Source organism: Pneumocystis jirovecii (genome assembly GCF_001477535.1).
Source record: "Pneumocystis jirovecii RU7 chromosome Unknown supercont1.8, whole genome shotgun sequence".
In the NCBI taxonomy this organism is placed as follows: Eukaryota; Fungi; Ascomycota; class Pneumocystomycetes; order Pneumocystales; family Pneumocystaceae; genus Pneumocystis; species Pneumocystis jirovecii.
The window spans coordinates 54094-68700 of NW_017264782.1; the positions used below are offsets into that span (position 1 = coordinate 54094).

At 24.0% G+C, this 14607-nt stretch overlaps 9 protein-coding genes across 9 annotated transcripts; 5 read left to right on the plus strand and 4 right to left on the minus strand.

The window, feature by feature from the left end:
- Positions 1-542: 542 nt before the first annotated feature.
- T551_01877 (uncharacterized protein) lies at positions 543-2565 on the plus strand (the record flags this gene model as incomplete). The annotated part of the gene is made up of 13 exons (XM_018374140.1): positions 543-759; positions 803-1276; positions 1320-1366; positions 1409-1441; positions 1487-1556; positions 1602-1706; positions 1749-1848; positions 1891-1937; positions 1982-2201; positions 2243-2332; positions 2374-2402; positions 2447-2501; positions 2547-2565. 13 exons carry the CDS (start codon positions 543-545, stop codon positions 2563-2565), a joined length of 1506 nt encoding a protein of 501 aa, XP_018229494.1.
- Positions 2566-3271: 706 nt separating this feature from the next.
- Positions 3272-3746, minus strand: T551_01878 (U4/U6-U5 snRNP complex subunit LSM3; the record flags this gene model as incomplete). The annotated part of the gene is made up of 5 exons (XM_018374141.1): positions 3272-3316; positions 3365-3394; positions 3436-3525; positions 3577-3669; positions 3711-3746. The coding sequence occupies 5 exons, from the start codon at positions 3744-3746 to the stop codon at positions 3272-3274; spliced, it is 294 nt and encodes a 97-aa protein (XP_018229495.1).
- An 81-nt stretch (positions 3747-3827) lies between these two features.
- Positions 3828-4611, plus strand: T551_01879 (ribosomal protein L15; the record flags this gene model as incomplete). The annotated part of the gene is made up of 4 exons (XM_018374142.1): positions 3828-3920; positions 3968-4131; positions 4173-4326; positions 4369-4611. The coding sequence occupies 4 exons, from the start codon at positions 3828-3830 to the stop codon at positions 4609-4611; spliced, it is 654 nt and encodes a 217-aa protein (XP_018229496.1).
- A 63-nt stretch (positions 4612-4674) lies between these two features.
- T551_01880 (uncharacterized protein) lies at positions 4675-6614 on the minus strand (the record flags this gene model as incomplete). The annotated part of the gene is made up of 8 exons (XM_018374143.1): positions 4675-5110; positions 5160-5311; positions 5356-5477; positions 5522-5816; positions 5860-5985; positions 6030-6315; positions 6361-6551; positions 6594-6614. The coding sequence occupies 8 exons, from the start codon at positions 6612-6614 to the stop codon at positions 4675-4677; spliced, it is 1629 nt and encodes a 542-aa protein (XP_018229497.1).
- A 54-nt stretch (positions 6615-6668) lies between these two features.
- On the plus strand, positions 6669-7772 carry T551_01881 (porphobilinogen deaminase; the record flags this gene model as incomplete). The annotated part of the gene is made up of 4 exons (XM_018374144.1): positions 6669-6990; positions 7033-7169; positions 7211-7221; positions 7268-7772. The coding sequence occupies 4 exons, from the start codon at positions 6669-6671 to the stop codon at positions 7770-7772; spliced, it is 975 nt and encodes a 324-aa protein (XP_018229498.1).
- A 573-nt stretch (positions 7773-8345) lies between these two features.
- T551_01882 (translation initiation factor eIF2B subunit delta) lies at positions 8346-9827 on the plus strand (the record flags this gene model as incomplete). Its single annotated transcript, XM_018374145.1, has 6 exons — positions 8346-8547; positions 8594-8781; positions 8833-9012; positions 9055-9182; positions 9223-9581; positions 9625-9827. 6 exons carry the CDS (start codon positions 8346-8348, stop codon positions 9825-9827), a joined length of 1260 nt encoding a protein of 419 aa, XP_018229499.1.
- Positions 9828-10008: 181 nt separating this feature from the next.
- Positions 10009-10430, minus strand: T551_01883 (ribosomal protein S6; the record flags this gene model as incomplete). Its single annotated transcript, XM_018374146.1, has 3 exons — positions 10009-10039; positions 10089-10339; positions 10383-10430. The coding sequence occupies 3 exons, from the start codon at positions 10428-10430 to the stop codon at positions 10009-10011; spliced, it is 330 nt and encodes a 109-aa protein (XP_018229500.1).
- Positions 10431-10637: 207 nt separating this feature from the next.
- Positions 10638-11264, plus strand: T551_01884 (glycine cleavage system H protein; the record flags this gene model as incomplete). The annotated part of the gene is made up of 4 exons (XM_018374147.1): positions 10638-10755; positions 10805-10951; positions 11000-11131; positions 11176-11264. 4 exons carry the CDS (start codon positions 10638-10640, stop codon positions 11262-11264), a joined length of 486 nt encoding a protein of 161 aa, XP_018229501.1.
- Positions 11265-11431: 167 nt separating this feature from the next.
- T551_01885 (mitofusin) lies at positions 11432-13981 on the minus strand (the record flags this gene model as incomplete). The annotated part of the gene is made up of 5 exons (XM_018374148.1): positions 11432-11763; positions 11810-12788; positions 12829-13490; positions 13535-13703; positions 13751-13981. 5 exons carry the CDS (start codon positions 13979-13981, stop codon positions 11432-11434), a joined length of 2373 nt encoding a protein of 790 aa, XP_018229502.1.
- Positions 13982-14607: the final 626 nt, after the last annotated feature.

Sequence of the window (14607 nt, forward strand, 5' to 3'; positions counted from 1 at the left end):
TGGTTTTTTTAAAGTTTGTGAATTAAGAATATTTAAAAAAAGTTGTTTATGGATGATAATATTAGTTATTAAATTTATGGCATTTGGTTTAAATATTTTTTAAAGCAGAAGTAGAAAGTAAAAATATAAATTTAAAAATATAAATTTAAATGTTTTTTCAAAAATATATAATTTTTTATTGTTTTCGAATTACGATGTCTTGAATGATAAAATAATATTTCTGTAGAATCAAATACCAAGAATTGTGTTATTTATGCTAAATTTTCTAATGTTTAAAAAGGTTATTAGGAGAGGTAGTTTCAAAAAATTTTATGGACATGTTATAACAAAAAATGCAATTTTTACACAAGCTAATTTATCACTGGTACAAGGACGTTTTCCGCATTTGTTTTATAAATTTCAATATTGTAATCAAATAAGAATGATCTTTTATTTGAATCGGATTTCTCAAAGTAATTTTTTTTTGAAAAAGAATGATTTTTTGAAAAAAATTAAGAGGTTTATATACATCTTAGTAACTTCAGGTTTAATATATTTTGTTTATGGTGTTTATTATTGTAAATTTCTTGGGAATGCCTAAAGTATTTCTAGATGCTTATAAATTTCGTCATCCTTTGTTTTTAATAGAACCTGATTCTAATAAAAAAACTATAGTAATTCTTGGAAGTGGATGGGGAAGTATTTCTTTACTAAAAAATATTAAATCAAATGATTATAATATTGCTATTGTTTCACCTAGGAATTATTTTCTTTATACACGTAAGTTTTTTATTTTAAATTTCTTTTTTTTACATTTCAATAGCACTTCTTCCAAGCTGTACAACTGGAACTGTTGAATTTCGTTCTATTATGGAGCCTATTATATATATGATACGCCATAAAAAAACGAATGTCCGATTTTATGAGGCTAGTTGTACTAGTATTAACCCTGATAATAAAACTATTATAATAAGAGATTCTTCTGGTGTTTATGGTGATGTTAATGAAACTACGTTGTCTTATGACTATCTTGTTATTGGCGTTGGCGCTGAAAACCAAACCTTTGGAATTTCTGGTGTTAATCAATATGCTAATTTTTTAAAAGAAACATCTGATGCTAGAAAAATAAGAATAAAAATTATGGAGTGTATCAAGGCAGCATTGTTTGAAGGACAAACAGATGATGAAAAGCAACGTTTATTGAATATGATTGTTGTAGGAGGAGGGCCTACTGGTGTTGAATTTGCTGCTGAATTGCATGATTTTTTTGAGGCAGATTTAAAAAAATGGTTTCCAGGTATGTTAATAATTGATGGATTCAATAATTTAAAATGATATAGAAATATCAAATATATTTAAGGTTAAACTTATTGAAATGCTTCCATCTGTAGGTATATGTAGTATATTTATATTTATTTATATTGTTTAGGTTCTTCCTATGTTTCCTAAGACTTTAATAAATGTAATAATATTGTTTATTTTTTTATTGCTAAACTTATTTTAATAGTATACTGAAGCTGCTTTCAAGGGGCAAAATATTGAAATACTTACTAGGAGCATAGTAAAAGGCGTTACTGGTATTTATTTAGTCTTATAATAGTTTATATTTTTTAATTACGTAGATAAATATATTATTGTAGAAACGGTTGCTCCTGATAATAAAAAAATGATACAAAGAATTCCATATGGATTGCTTGTATGGGCTACAGGAAATTCTCCAAGAAATGGTTAATAATAAATTTTAAAAAATATTTTTTTTAATATTTTAGTTATTAAGGATTTGGTATCTAAGATTCCTGAGCAGAATGGTAGTTTTAGAGGTTTATTAGTTAATGATTACTTGGTTGTGAAAGGGACAGAAAATATTTGGTATTTGAGCAGAATAATGTTGTATTAGATTAATTTCTGTAGGGCTCTTGGTGATTGTACAGCTACTAAGTATGCTCCTACCGCTCAAGGTTCTTTTTTGTTTTGTTTTAATATTATTTTTAATAATTTATAGTTGCATCTCAACAAGGGGAATATCTTGCTAAATTATTTGATACATTAGCGGAATTTAGAAAAGTTAAAAAAGAAATACGATATCTTGAAAAATTATTAGAAACTGATAGTATTAATTTTGAAAATAAAGAAATGATAAAAAAAGATGTCAATATTAAAATAAAAAAAATGGAAAGATTATCTATTTTGCCTTTTGAGTTTTTATATAGGGGAAGTCTTGCGTAGGTTGATGTTTTATTTAAATTTGGGCTCATAATTTTAGATATATTGGGAATGATAAAGCAATTGCTGATCTTTCTTTTTCAAAAGGGAGTTTTTCCATGTTTGGAACTGTTGCATTTTTATTTTGGAGGTTTGTAGATATTTAACTGAAATTTATGTTTATTTTTTTAGATCTGTTTATGCAAGTATGCTTTTTTCTTGTAATTATTTATTTTTGATAATGTTTTTGTCTAAATTGTGGTAGTACGAAATAGAGTTCTGGTTTGTTTAGACTGGATTAAAGTTTCTATCTTCGGGAGGTAAGAAATCAAAATGCGTTTATTTATTTATTTAATATTTATTAGAGATGTAAGTAGATTTTAAGTTATTTGAAATAGTTCATTGAGATTTTTATTTTATGTTTTTAATATAATAGAAAGATAATAAAATTATGTTTATTAGATTCTGATTGTTTTTTTATGTGATTTTGTGTTATAATTGGATTATATTGTTATTTAATAATTATTTTTAAATTAAAATAATCATTGTTTTTATTAAAAAGAATTATTTATTACATTTAGATTGTTATATTTTTAACGACTTATTTTTTCGTAAGTATCAGTATTATTTTGTTTCTTTTGTTTTATTATCTTTATATGTATTTAGTGTATTAATTTGAAGTATTTTAAAAATAAATTTATCAATATTTGTAAAATTTTGAAAGTATATATGTTAAACAAAAGATGAAAATTATATGTCAAAATAGTGAAAAATTTAAATTTACATATATAATTTGATTTTTAGTTTTTTTTAAAAAATGTTTTATGAGAAAATACTATTAAAGTTGCAAATTATTAATAATTTAACAATAAAATATGTTTTTTATACTGTATTAGATAATATTTTTTGACAAAAAATGCTGAAAATATTCTTTAAGTATATTAAATATAAAATTGATAATTTTTCAATAATTAATATTTTTAAAAGTAATTATGTTTACATATAAGAATGTGAAATAATTGTCCAAAAAATAGAAATAAAAGTTATAATTTGGAATAATATTATAATATTAGTGTAGATTTGTAATTTTTTATCTTTTTGGTGGAGATATTAAAATTACTGAATCTCCTCGTACCTAAATATTGATATTTAATGATAAAAAATAAATAAAAGTACAACATACAAATATCATTTCGGAGTGTTTTTTTTTAGTCTGTCATAATTATTTTATGTATAATATAAAAAGTTATATACACTAATATGTTCTTCGGTTTCATCAATATCAACTATATAAACTGTTTCTTCCACATCGCTTAAAACCATATTAAGATGGCTATCGTAGGCCTAAGTAAAATAAATATATTATATTTCATAAATAATACATATTGTGCTTACATGTAATCTGCCTTTTATTTCTCTGTCTCCTCGTAATTTAACATAAACTCTTTCGTCTAAAGAAAGCCTAACAAGATCTAAAGGCTCTAAAACCTATAGATGTTACATTGTTTTTTCTATGAAAAAAATTTTACTGATGTATTATCTGTTTCAATTCCAATATCGCTCATACTTGGTTTTTTTCTAATTATCGATGAAAAACAATTAAAATATGGATTTTTAAAGAATTTTAGATTTTTAGAATAATTATTATGTTTTATCCTTTAAGGCTATTTCGAGCTTTGGGTTTTGGTAATAGATACGTTTCCTTTCTTGGGTCTTTTAATAATCCTTTAATTAAAAGAGTGATTTTTAAAATTTTTGTCAATTTTGAAATTTATATTTATGTTAGGCTAAAAGAGTTGGAAGAGGGCCATCTTCTGGGAAAGGGAAAACATGTGGAAGGGGTCATAAGGGTCAAAAGGCTAGAAGTGGAAACAATAGAGTTAAACCTGGTTTTGAAGGCGGTCAAACACCTATTACCAGATTATATCCTAAACGTGGATTTGTGAATATGTAGTGTTTAATTAATTCTATAAAATGTTTATTTGTATTAGGGATTCAAAAAAATTTTCTCCATTAAACCTTCAACGTCTCCAAGTTTGGATTGATAATGGAAGAATAGATGTAACGAAACCAATTACCATAAAACATCTTTATGATTCTAATATTATTCATGGAATAAAATCTGGAGTAAAATTACTGGCTAATGTATTTCTTTGCTAATATTTTTTATATACTGAATTATTATAGGGCAAAGAATTTTTTAATACACCTATAGAAATATATGTCTCAAAGGCTTCTAGAGAAGCTATTAAAAGAATTGAAGCGGTTGGAGGGAAAGTTACCTGTGTATACTACAACTATTTAGGGTTGAGAGCACATCTTCACCCAGAAACTTTTAAAATTATTCCTAAACAGGCTCTACCAATAAATAAATCTAACATTCAATATTATAGTAATAAGGTGAATTGTGGATATTTAGCATCCACTTAATATGCAAATAAGTATTTTTAAATGCGAATTGTGATTAATTAACGAATATTTTGATTATAATTATTACCAGTTATCGAAGTTTCCAAATTTTCCTCTTTTTTTTTGCAATTCAGATGCTATAGGTTTATTAATTGCTTCTGTAGTTTCTTTGTCTATTTTATTTATTAGGTTGTTTTGTTTTAGATACTTCCCTACGATTGAATTTTGCTGAATATTTTTATTTATGATTAAAGATTTACCTGTCCATGTTGTTGTGTTATGATCTTCTTTATAATTTATGCTTTTTTGTTTTTGTTCTTCTAAAAGTTGTGTTCTCTTAAATTCTTCAAAGGGATCTATGAAGACAATAATATCTGCTATTATTATATCTGAAATAGGCTTATTTGATGAATCTACCGGACTATTTTCCATTTTATCTAAAGTATCCATTCCACCAACTACTTTACCAAAAACAGTATGTTTACGGTCTAAACTTTTTGTTTCTTTATAAGTTATAAAACTAGAAATATTATTGGTATGTATTAATAACAGTAATGTATATAATATACAATTGTGATGAGTTTGTGTTTTTTCCTTTGTTAGCCATACTAAGTATTCCTCTTTCATTATGGCTTAACGGGCCTTGGATTTCATCATTGAAATCATGTCCCCAAAATGATTTTCCTCCTCTTCCTGTCCCTGTAGGATCTCCTCCTTGAATCTAATATATATTAGGATTTAATAATAAATAAATATGAATATAACCATAAAATTTTTGATATTCTTATGAAATATTACATTTTTATAATCACCACGTTTTGCGAGCATAATGAAATTATAAACAGCTTTAGGTGCCCATTTTGCATTTAATTCTACATTGATATTTCCTTTTAAAATTATTTGATTACATTTATATGGGAGAAAATTTTACCTAAATTTGTTTGAATTCTAGCATATCCTTTTGTTTTTATTTTTTTAGGTATTAGCATATAATCTTCATCATTATATAAAGCTCTTTCCAGAGATGTAACGGGTGTAAGAGATGTACTAGTAAAACTTGCAGCTGCAAGACCAGTAGTGTATGGTGCTAAATTATATAGTACTTTTTTTTGTTCAGAATATATTAAATTATTTTCTGATTCTTTAAGATTTAAACATATTTTTTTATTTTCTGGAATAAGGTTTATGTTATAACTATTTTCAAACACCGATTCTGAATTTACAGCCTATTGTAATTATTACTATTATTATAAAAAAGTTATAGGATACCCTTTTTGTAATGTGTATTTTGGACTCTGATCGTTTGTCATTATTTCTTTGAATTTTTATAGGATTAGTATCTTCATTAAAATGTTTTAATTCCGATACTTTATGATTCTGAAGATTATATGGATTCTAAAAGCTATTTAATGTATTTGAATTTATTTTTGCTATTAAACCTGAATAGTGATGATATCGTTTTTTGTAAATAATTCATTAGTTAGTAAATCATTCATGTTTTTAGTTTTAAGGTTCAGATTATCTACAGCATCCCATGAAAATACATTTCCAGATGTTCTTATTGCAATAATATGAGTATGGTTATTAAATATTTTATATGTGATTGGGCAGCAATACTCCCCTTTTTCATTTTTATAAAATTTCAATTTTAGAAGGGATTTCGTTTCTAGTTTTTCTCCTGTTATTGGATTTGTTTTATGTTTTTTTATATATGGAATTATGTGTCTTGAAATATGTTAGTTATTTTACTTTAATATAATTATATAATACAGTAATTCAAAAATAGTAGCTTCATTTGCTTCATTTATAGTGCATACAGGATTTTCAAATGGTTGCAATGATAAGTTGCAGTATTGAAAAGGTAATCGAGAAAAAGATTGAATTATTTTTCTTTTTGTAATCCCACTAGCTGCACTATGTTGTCCATCTATTCCAGACCATTCAGAATTTGTTATGTATAGCTTTTTTGTTAGTTTAATTTAAATAATTTTATATTAAATTACTTTATCTGTATTTTTTCCCATATTTTAAATATGATATTTTAAATTTTTTAGGTTATAAAATTATCGTTAAGAACAATGAACCAAGATATAAATAGCTTGTTTATCGCAAGTCGTAGATCCGAGCTTGCTATAATACAAGCTAAACACGTTTCTAAAGAGCTAAGCTTACTTAATAAAACATATCAATTTTCAATTGTTACTATTGATACTTTAGGCGATTTGGTAATATCAAAGCCTTTGTACCAATTCGATGGGAATTCTCTTTGGACAAAAGAATTAGAAAAATTAATGGTAGACAAAAGATGTTCTATGGCAGTTCATAGTTTGAAAGATTTGCCTACTAATCTTCCTGACGGTTTTGTAATTGGTGCTATATTAGAAAGATTAGATCCTAGAGGTTATTAAAACATTTATTTTATTGAATATTTATTTGGATCAGATGCTTTAGTTGTTAAAAAGGGATTAAATTATAAGTGTCTCAAAGATCTTCCTGAGAAATCTATTGTTGGTACTAGTAGTATTCGTAGAATTGCTCAGCTTAGAAGGAATTTTCCAATGTTACTTTTTAAGGATATAGTAAGGTATTATTTTAAGTAAGGATATACTGAATATTTTAGAGAGGTAATGTGTATGTATTTTTTGTGTTTTAGTTAGATTTATCATTTTAAATATAGCACTACTAGAATAAAGAAATTAGATGATCCTAAATCGCCATATACATGTCTTATTCTTGCATCTGCTGGATTGTTACGACTTGGTTTAGGGGATCGAATTGTCGAAAAGCTTGAATCGCCTATATTATTGCATGCTGCTGGACAAGGTGCTATTGGAGTAGAAGTCAGATGTGATGATATTATTGTGCAAGATTTATTGAAACCTTTAAATCATACGCCAACACTTTTATGTTGTTTAGCTGAAAGGTCGTTAATGAGTAGGTTAGAGGGAGGATGTAGTATTCCTATAGGAATTCAAACTAAATTTGATGGAAATTTACTTAAGATGGAGTCTATAATCGTAAGTTTAGATGGTACTGAATCAGTGAGTTCTAGTATGTCTATGGAAGTGTTGAAACATGATGATGCTGTAAAACTTGGAATTTTATTAGCAGATGATTTAATAAAAAAAGGTGCATTGGAAATATTATATAATATTAAAGGTTATGATCCTATAAAAGTATAAATGAATAGAGTTACAGTTATAAGCATTTGAATGTAGTATGTGTAATTTCTTGAAACTTTTTTATAAAATTAGGTTTATTAAATTTATTCAATAGTTTATTTTTTTAGAAATAACTTTTTATATTTTTCAATTAAACTGTTTTTATTTAATCCTATAGAGCTAATGCCCTATTATTGTATTAGTTATTGTATATCTAGTATGAAATTTAATATTTGTTTTAGAAAATTGATATTTTAGAGAAAAAACATTCACTAAATCTTTCAATTGATGTTCTTCTGAATTTCAAGATGGCGAAAATCTAATTTCAAAATTTTTTCAATGATTGGATTTAATTATAAAATTTAATTATAAAATATTAAAAAAATAATATAAAAAATTTTGGTACGTTTAAAAAATAAAGTTTTAAAATATAATTTAAAATATAAAGGTTTGATAATTTTTATAATTTTTAAATTTGAGTCTAGAACTTTAAATAATTTGATTTGAAGTTTTCATGAATAATTATTTTATAAGATTATTTAATTATTAAATTTTTTTTAAACTTTTAAAAGGTTTTTACGAGATTTTGAAGATATGGAAATTAAAATGACTGATGGAAATGTTCAGAAGAATTCTTTAACAAAAGAAATGAAAGTAAAATTGAAAATGGAAAAAAATCTTAGAAATTCTTGTAAAAATTTCCCTGAAGGCTTTGAAAAGAAAGATTTTCCTTATTCAATTAACAATAATGAAGACTCTAGTAAAAAACAGTTAAAAAGTTTTCAGTTAGCTCATAGTATGTTTTTTAAATTAATTAATATTTGTTTAAAATTATAACATAGACAATGAGATTGTGTTTAATAAGCAAGTTTTTTTATTTAACCATTTGGATGGGAATAGAAGAATTAATACCCAAGGGACATCTAAGGATATACATCCTATAATTCTAGCATTGGGTTTACAATATTCTGAATTCAAAATATGTGGGTCTAATGCCAGATGTATTTTTATGTTAAATTCATTTAAGCAGGTAATTTAGCTGTTGAATATATTTGGATATTAAGTAAATGAATATATTTAGGTAATTCAGGATTATCATACGCCGGCAGGAACTACATTACAGCGTCATTTGCAATCATACATTAATCTTCATATTGCCCATCTTGTTTTATCAAGACCTCTTAGTGTTAGTATGAGGAATGCTATAAGGTTTTTAAAGTTAGAAATATCAAATTCGAGTATAGATCTTGCAGAAGATGAGGTTTATATAACTATAAATGTAAATAAATTAATTATGAAAAAGGCAAAAAATCTTCTTATAAAACGTATAGATCGTTTTATTAGAGATAGAATTACTGTTGCAGATCAAGTTATTATTGCTGCTGGACAAAATAAAATTAATAATGGCGATGTTATTTTAATTTATTCAAGGTAGTATACTTTTTTTCTGTATCTCTAATATTTTAAATAGATCCTCTATTGTTGAGCAAGTACTTATAGAAGCTTATCAACGCCACAAGTTTTTTCGTGTGATCGTTGTAGACTCGCGTCCAGGTTTTGAAGGGAAAGAATGTGTTCATAGGCTTTCAAAAGTTGGTATAATTTCAACTTATTTAACTATTTCTTCTCTTTGTTATATTATGAGAGAGGTTACAAAAGTGTTTTTAGGTGCACATGCCATGTTATCCAATGGTGCTCTATATTCTCGAGTTGGTACATCTATTGTGGCTATGACAGCAAAAGATAATAATATACCGGTTATTGTATTTTGCGAATCTTATAAGTTTACAGATAGAGTTCAATTAGATTCTTTTGTAAATAATGAATTAGGTATTATATATACTGTATTTTTTATTTATTAAATATATACTAGGTCCAATTGATAATTTAATTGATATTTCTTGCGATAATTGTTCTAATTCAGGTCCTTTATCATCATGGTATGAGCTTGCTAATTTAAAACTTCTTAATTTAATGTATGATGTGACACCTGCAAAGTTTATAAATGTATGTGTTTCTGAAATGGGTTTATTACCTTCTACATCAGTATCAATTTTAGTTCATGAATTTAAATAGTTGAAAAATAATGAATACTGTGGAAATATTTTTGGTGTTATATTAAATATATATATGTTAATAATTGTAATATTTGGAATATTTTACAAGGAATGTAGAGGATATTTAGTTGACTAGTATGGTATTACTTTTTATATATTTAGTACATTTCTTAAAATAATAAATTACAAGTTTTAGGTGTTTAATTTATTTTTTCAGAAATTTCGTGAAGTCTATATTAATTAGTTTTTGGAAAAAGTTATTTTATCAATTAGTTTTTACTTGTTTCCCAATCTAATAATAGAATGACGAATTATTCTTGGGTCTAATTTTAATATTTTATTTACTTCAAATTGGGTTTGAGGGCTTGAATCGAATAGCATAGTCCAATGATGTCCTTCACAATGTGTTTGTTGATGTTTTTTGATTTTTTTCGGTAAAACTATATTTCCCCAATCTTCGAGATCTCGAATTATTCCTCCTTTATTTATTATGACACTTCCTGATGTTTTGACAAGTTCACGCAGACTTTTCTATTTGATTTTAATTGTTTAATAAGAAAAAATTAGAATATACCACTTTTAAATCTGCTCTTGAAATGCATAGTAATTCATATAAAACCATTTTGATAAAGGTTAATTTTGTTTTCAATAAAAATGATGTATGTAAAAGTTGTTTTTAAAATATAAATTTAAAAAAGATAAGGTATTTTTTGTTAGGAATATATTTTAAAACAATTGTTAATTTTTATAAAAAATTAAAGTTATGAATTTCCGATAAATTTGGATTTTTTTTTTAGAAAAAAGTTTATTGTTTAAGAAGCAGTTTTTAATGTTTTCCTTTTCAAAAATATCATCTTTCACTTTAACTTCCAAAGTTTTTATTAATTTGGTTTTTTTTCGTCAGCAATTTCGAAATTTTCATTATTCAACAGTATATTATAATATTAGTATATTAATTTTGTTTTTACAAAAATTTTAAATTTGATTTGTTTTTAGTAAAGAAATATACTAAAGAGCATGAATGGATTTCTTTTAATGATAATGGAGTTGGGGTAGTTGGTATAACAAATTATGCTCAGAAAGCTTTAGGTGATGTTGTTTTTGTGGAATTACCGGAACCTGGGTTAGCATTTGTTAAAGGAGGTAAGTTTATGTATTGTTTGTATGAATTTGATATTTATATTGTTTAAGATACTATTGGTGCAGTTGAAAGTGTTAAATCTGCAAGTGATATATATGCACCTTTATCTGGTCAGGTAATTGAATCTAATAAATCACTGTTGGAAAATCCAGGTTTGATTAATAAAGGTGCTGAGTCTAGTGGTATAATTAACGCTTTATTATTTTTTATATAATTTTGTTTATAGGATGGATATGTAAAGTAAAAATAGCTGATATTCAAGAAGGTGATGATCTTATGGATATTGATAGTTATAAAATGTATTGTGATGAATAAATATTTATGATATTTATTTGGATATTTTATCTGAAGATGTTTATATATTGTATTTATTTTGTAAACTACTTGAATAATTTAATGGTATAATTAAGATTTTAAGTAGTTATGATTTTTTTAAATAAATTTATATACGGATTATTTGAAAATATTGTTTTTTATTTAATCTATGACTGTCTAATGTTAATACTATTAAGTTCTTCGTACTGTTGTTCAACTTGCAAACTAAGTTTAGTAAAAAAATTACTAGCATGTTTTGAAATTTTGCTGCTTTTTAAAATTTCTTTTTTTCTAGAATATTGTTTTTTTATGGTTTTTTGAAATAGATAATGTAAATCTTTTTGAGGATATTTTAGAACTTTTCTGCATTCTGATGTAATTCTTAGTGAATTTTGATAAATAAAATTGGAATTTTTAAATTCTTGTTTGATTTTTTTTGCTATTTTTTTAGGAATTACTTTTGGTATGCTTAAAACAACATAGCTACATATACTAAAGACTTTAATTCATTAATAAAAACTATTGATAATTTTAGCTTAAGATACCTGCTAAACAAATAAAAGGAATAGTTAATTTTTTAAAATTTCTTAACCCAATAATATTAAATGTGTTAAGCACTGCGGTAATAATATTATGATATCCTACAACTCTTCCTCCTAAAATAGTACAGGCAGTTATAGTTAATGTTGTAGATATATGTTTATCTTGTTTAAAATCTATGAAATCGAAAAAATTAATATCAATAGGAATTGTTTTTAGAATATTTCTCTGTTTAGAAAACATATATTGTGGTTGAAAGATTTTTTTTTTAAAAGACTTCATATGTATTATTCCTAAATTATTAATTTTATTTATACCCTTGTTTGTGTTTATTTTTGCGAAATTTTCTGAATCGTTTATAGTTAATTCAATATAATTTAGCATTTTTTTTTTGGTTTTTATAGCATAATTATAAGCTTTAAGGAATCCTTGGTAGTCACACGGTTTAATATCTTCTATTTTTGCAATTGCAGCCGATAAATGCTCATATGTATACCTTGATGTTAAAGAACAAATATTTTCAATTATTTTTCTGACTTCATTTAATGCTTTTTTTTTTTCTTCTAATATTTGTTCATAGATAGGAATTATTTGTTTTAGTTCTTTTTTTAGATTTTGTAATTGAAAATTTGTTTCTTGTTTGTTTGTTTCACATAGTATTTTAATGTCAGCTAATAAGTTTTTTAAATAGATTTTCCCTGGTAAAAGTTTTGATTCTGTTCTTTTTTCTAAAATAAATGTTCTCAGATCTTTTTCAAGTTTTTCAAAATTACTGTTATCAAGTGTTTTATTTTCAGAAATAAGAATTGAGCTTACAAAATGTATTAGCTCTGATGCGTTATGATATGTTTCGGGAGAAAGTTCAATAATTTGATTCAAAAGTATATTTTTGCATCGTTGTTTGTCCTTAATATTATCAAATTTATTAACAACAATAAAAATTAATGCTTTTTCATTTGTAGCATTACATATAAATTCTTTTGCCTAAAAATTTTAGTTTAAAATATTAAAAATAGACAATTACAGATAGTGTAAAATGATTTTCTGCATTTACGACGAATATAATGATATCTATTTCTTCTTGTTTAGAAAATAGTGCTGTTGTTGTTATCGAGTTAAAATTAAGGCCAGGGCTATCGATTAAAGCTATATCTAAAGTTCCATTTCTTAAAATGCTTTCATTTTTTGTACGTTTGTCATTAATATAGATTTTTATATAAGACCATTTTTCTGAATCAATGACTATCTTATTAAGATCGTGAATTTTTAAAATTGTATATGTACTTGAATCTTGTTGGTTATATTTTATTCCATGTGGGATTGCATGTACTTCTTCTTTTCCAAAATTTCCGTATGAGTCAAGGATTTCACAAAAAACTTCTGTACAAGGTTGCTGATCTTCTGGAAGAATTTTTTGTCTTAAAAGAGCATTACAAAATGCTGACTTTCCTGAATTTAAATCACCTGTAACAAGTATCCTAGATGAATTATTTTTGATTCTTTTTATAAGCATTTCTATGTGTTTAATGTTTTCAATTATTTTTTTGTTTAATAATGGTCTAATAGTTGATTTTTCAAGTTGTGTTAATTCAACTGTAGCTATTCCACCAAATCTTAAGTCGAGTTTTAAAACATTAAGTTGATTGCAAAATATTTTAAAATTATATTTTTCTTGATTTTTATTATCTAATTATATTAGGATTATATCTATGTTTTTTTGAGTCTGTTACTGATAAAATAAATGTGTTCACAGCTCTTTGTTCTTATTAAAAAATCTAATTTTTTTTTAGATTTACTTTTTTCAATATCTTTTTTATTAATTTTATATAATTCGTTATTATTGTATGAAAGTGGGTAATGTATTATCCATTCATATTTATTGTTAAATTTAATAAGATTCTATAACTTTATTAGTAATATGTTTTCAGTGTTTTTAATTTAATTACATTTAATAATTTTCTTGTTTTTTCTGCACAATGTAATAACTGTATTTTATTATTATTGTATAATAATTCTTGACAATGAAGTTCTTGTAGATGATTTGATGATGACTGTTGTACATTAATTAATGGAATATTAGCTTTATGATTTTGTATATCTTTTGTTAAAAAGCTTTTGCATATTAAGTTACTTTTGATATTTGTATTTTTATGATTTAAGTTTTCAATAATCATCATTTTTTGTTATAGATTTATTGATATTTTCGAAATGTATAATATTTTAAATAATTTATATATAAAAATAAATTTTATATGACTAAAATTACAATTAAAATACAGAATAGTAATTTTCTATTTTTCCTAAATATTTTTTTAGAAATGTGTTTTTATTTTATTAAAGATTATTTAAAAAAATTATATTGAATTAAAATTATTATTATTAAAATATTTGTTTATAGATATATATTAAATTGTTTAATCTTTTTTTAATGTAATTAAAAATGTTTAAATATTTTAATGGTAAATTTAAGAATTTTTATTAAAAAAAGATTAATCGTATGAAATTTCTATTGTTCTATTTTATAAATAAAAACTATTCATATTTATAAATTAATTTTGTGTTAATTTTGGATTATTAAATGATTTATAAATTCAAAATTTCATGAATTTTTTTTATTTTAGAAATAATAGTTAATTTTTATGATTGAAAAATATACTAATTTTTACATTTGAATATTTTGAATAAATTAAATATTAAAAAGGTTATATTCTGTTTTTAAATTGATCTAATTAAATGCTTATAACGAAATTACATGTAAAATTTACAGAATCAATTTATGAATTAAAAATTATTCATACATAAT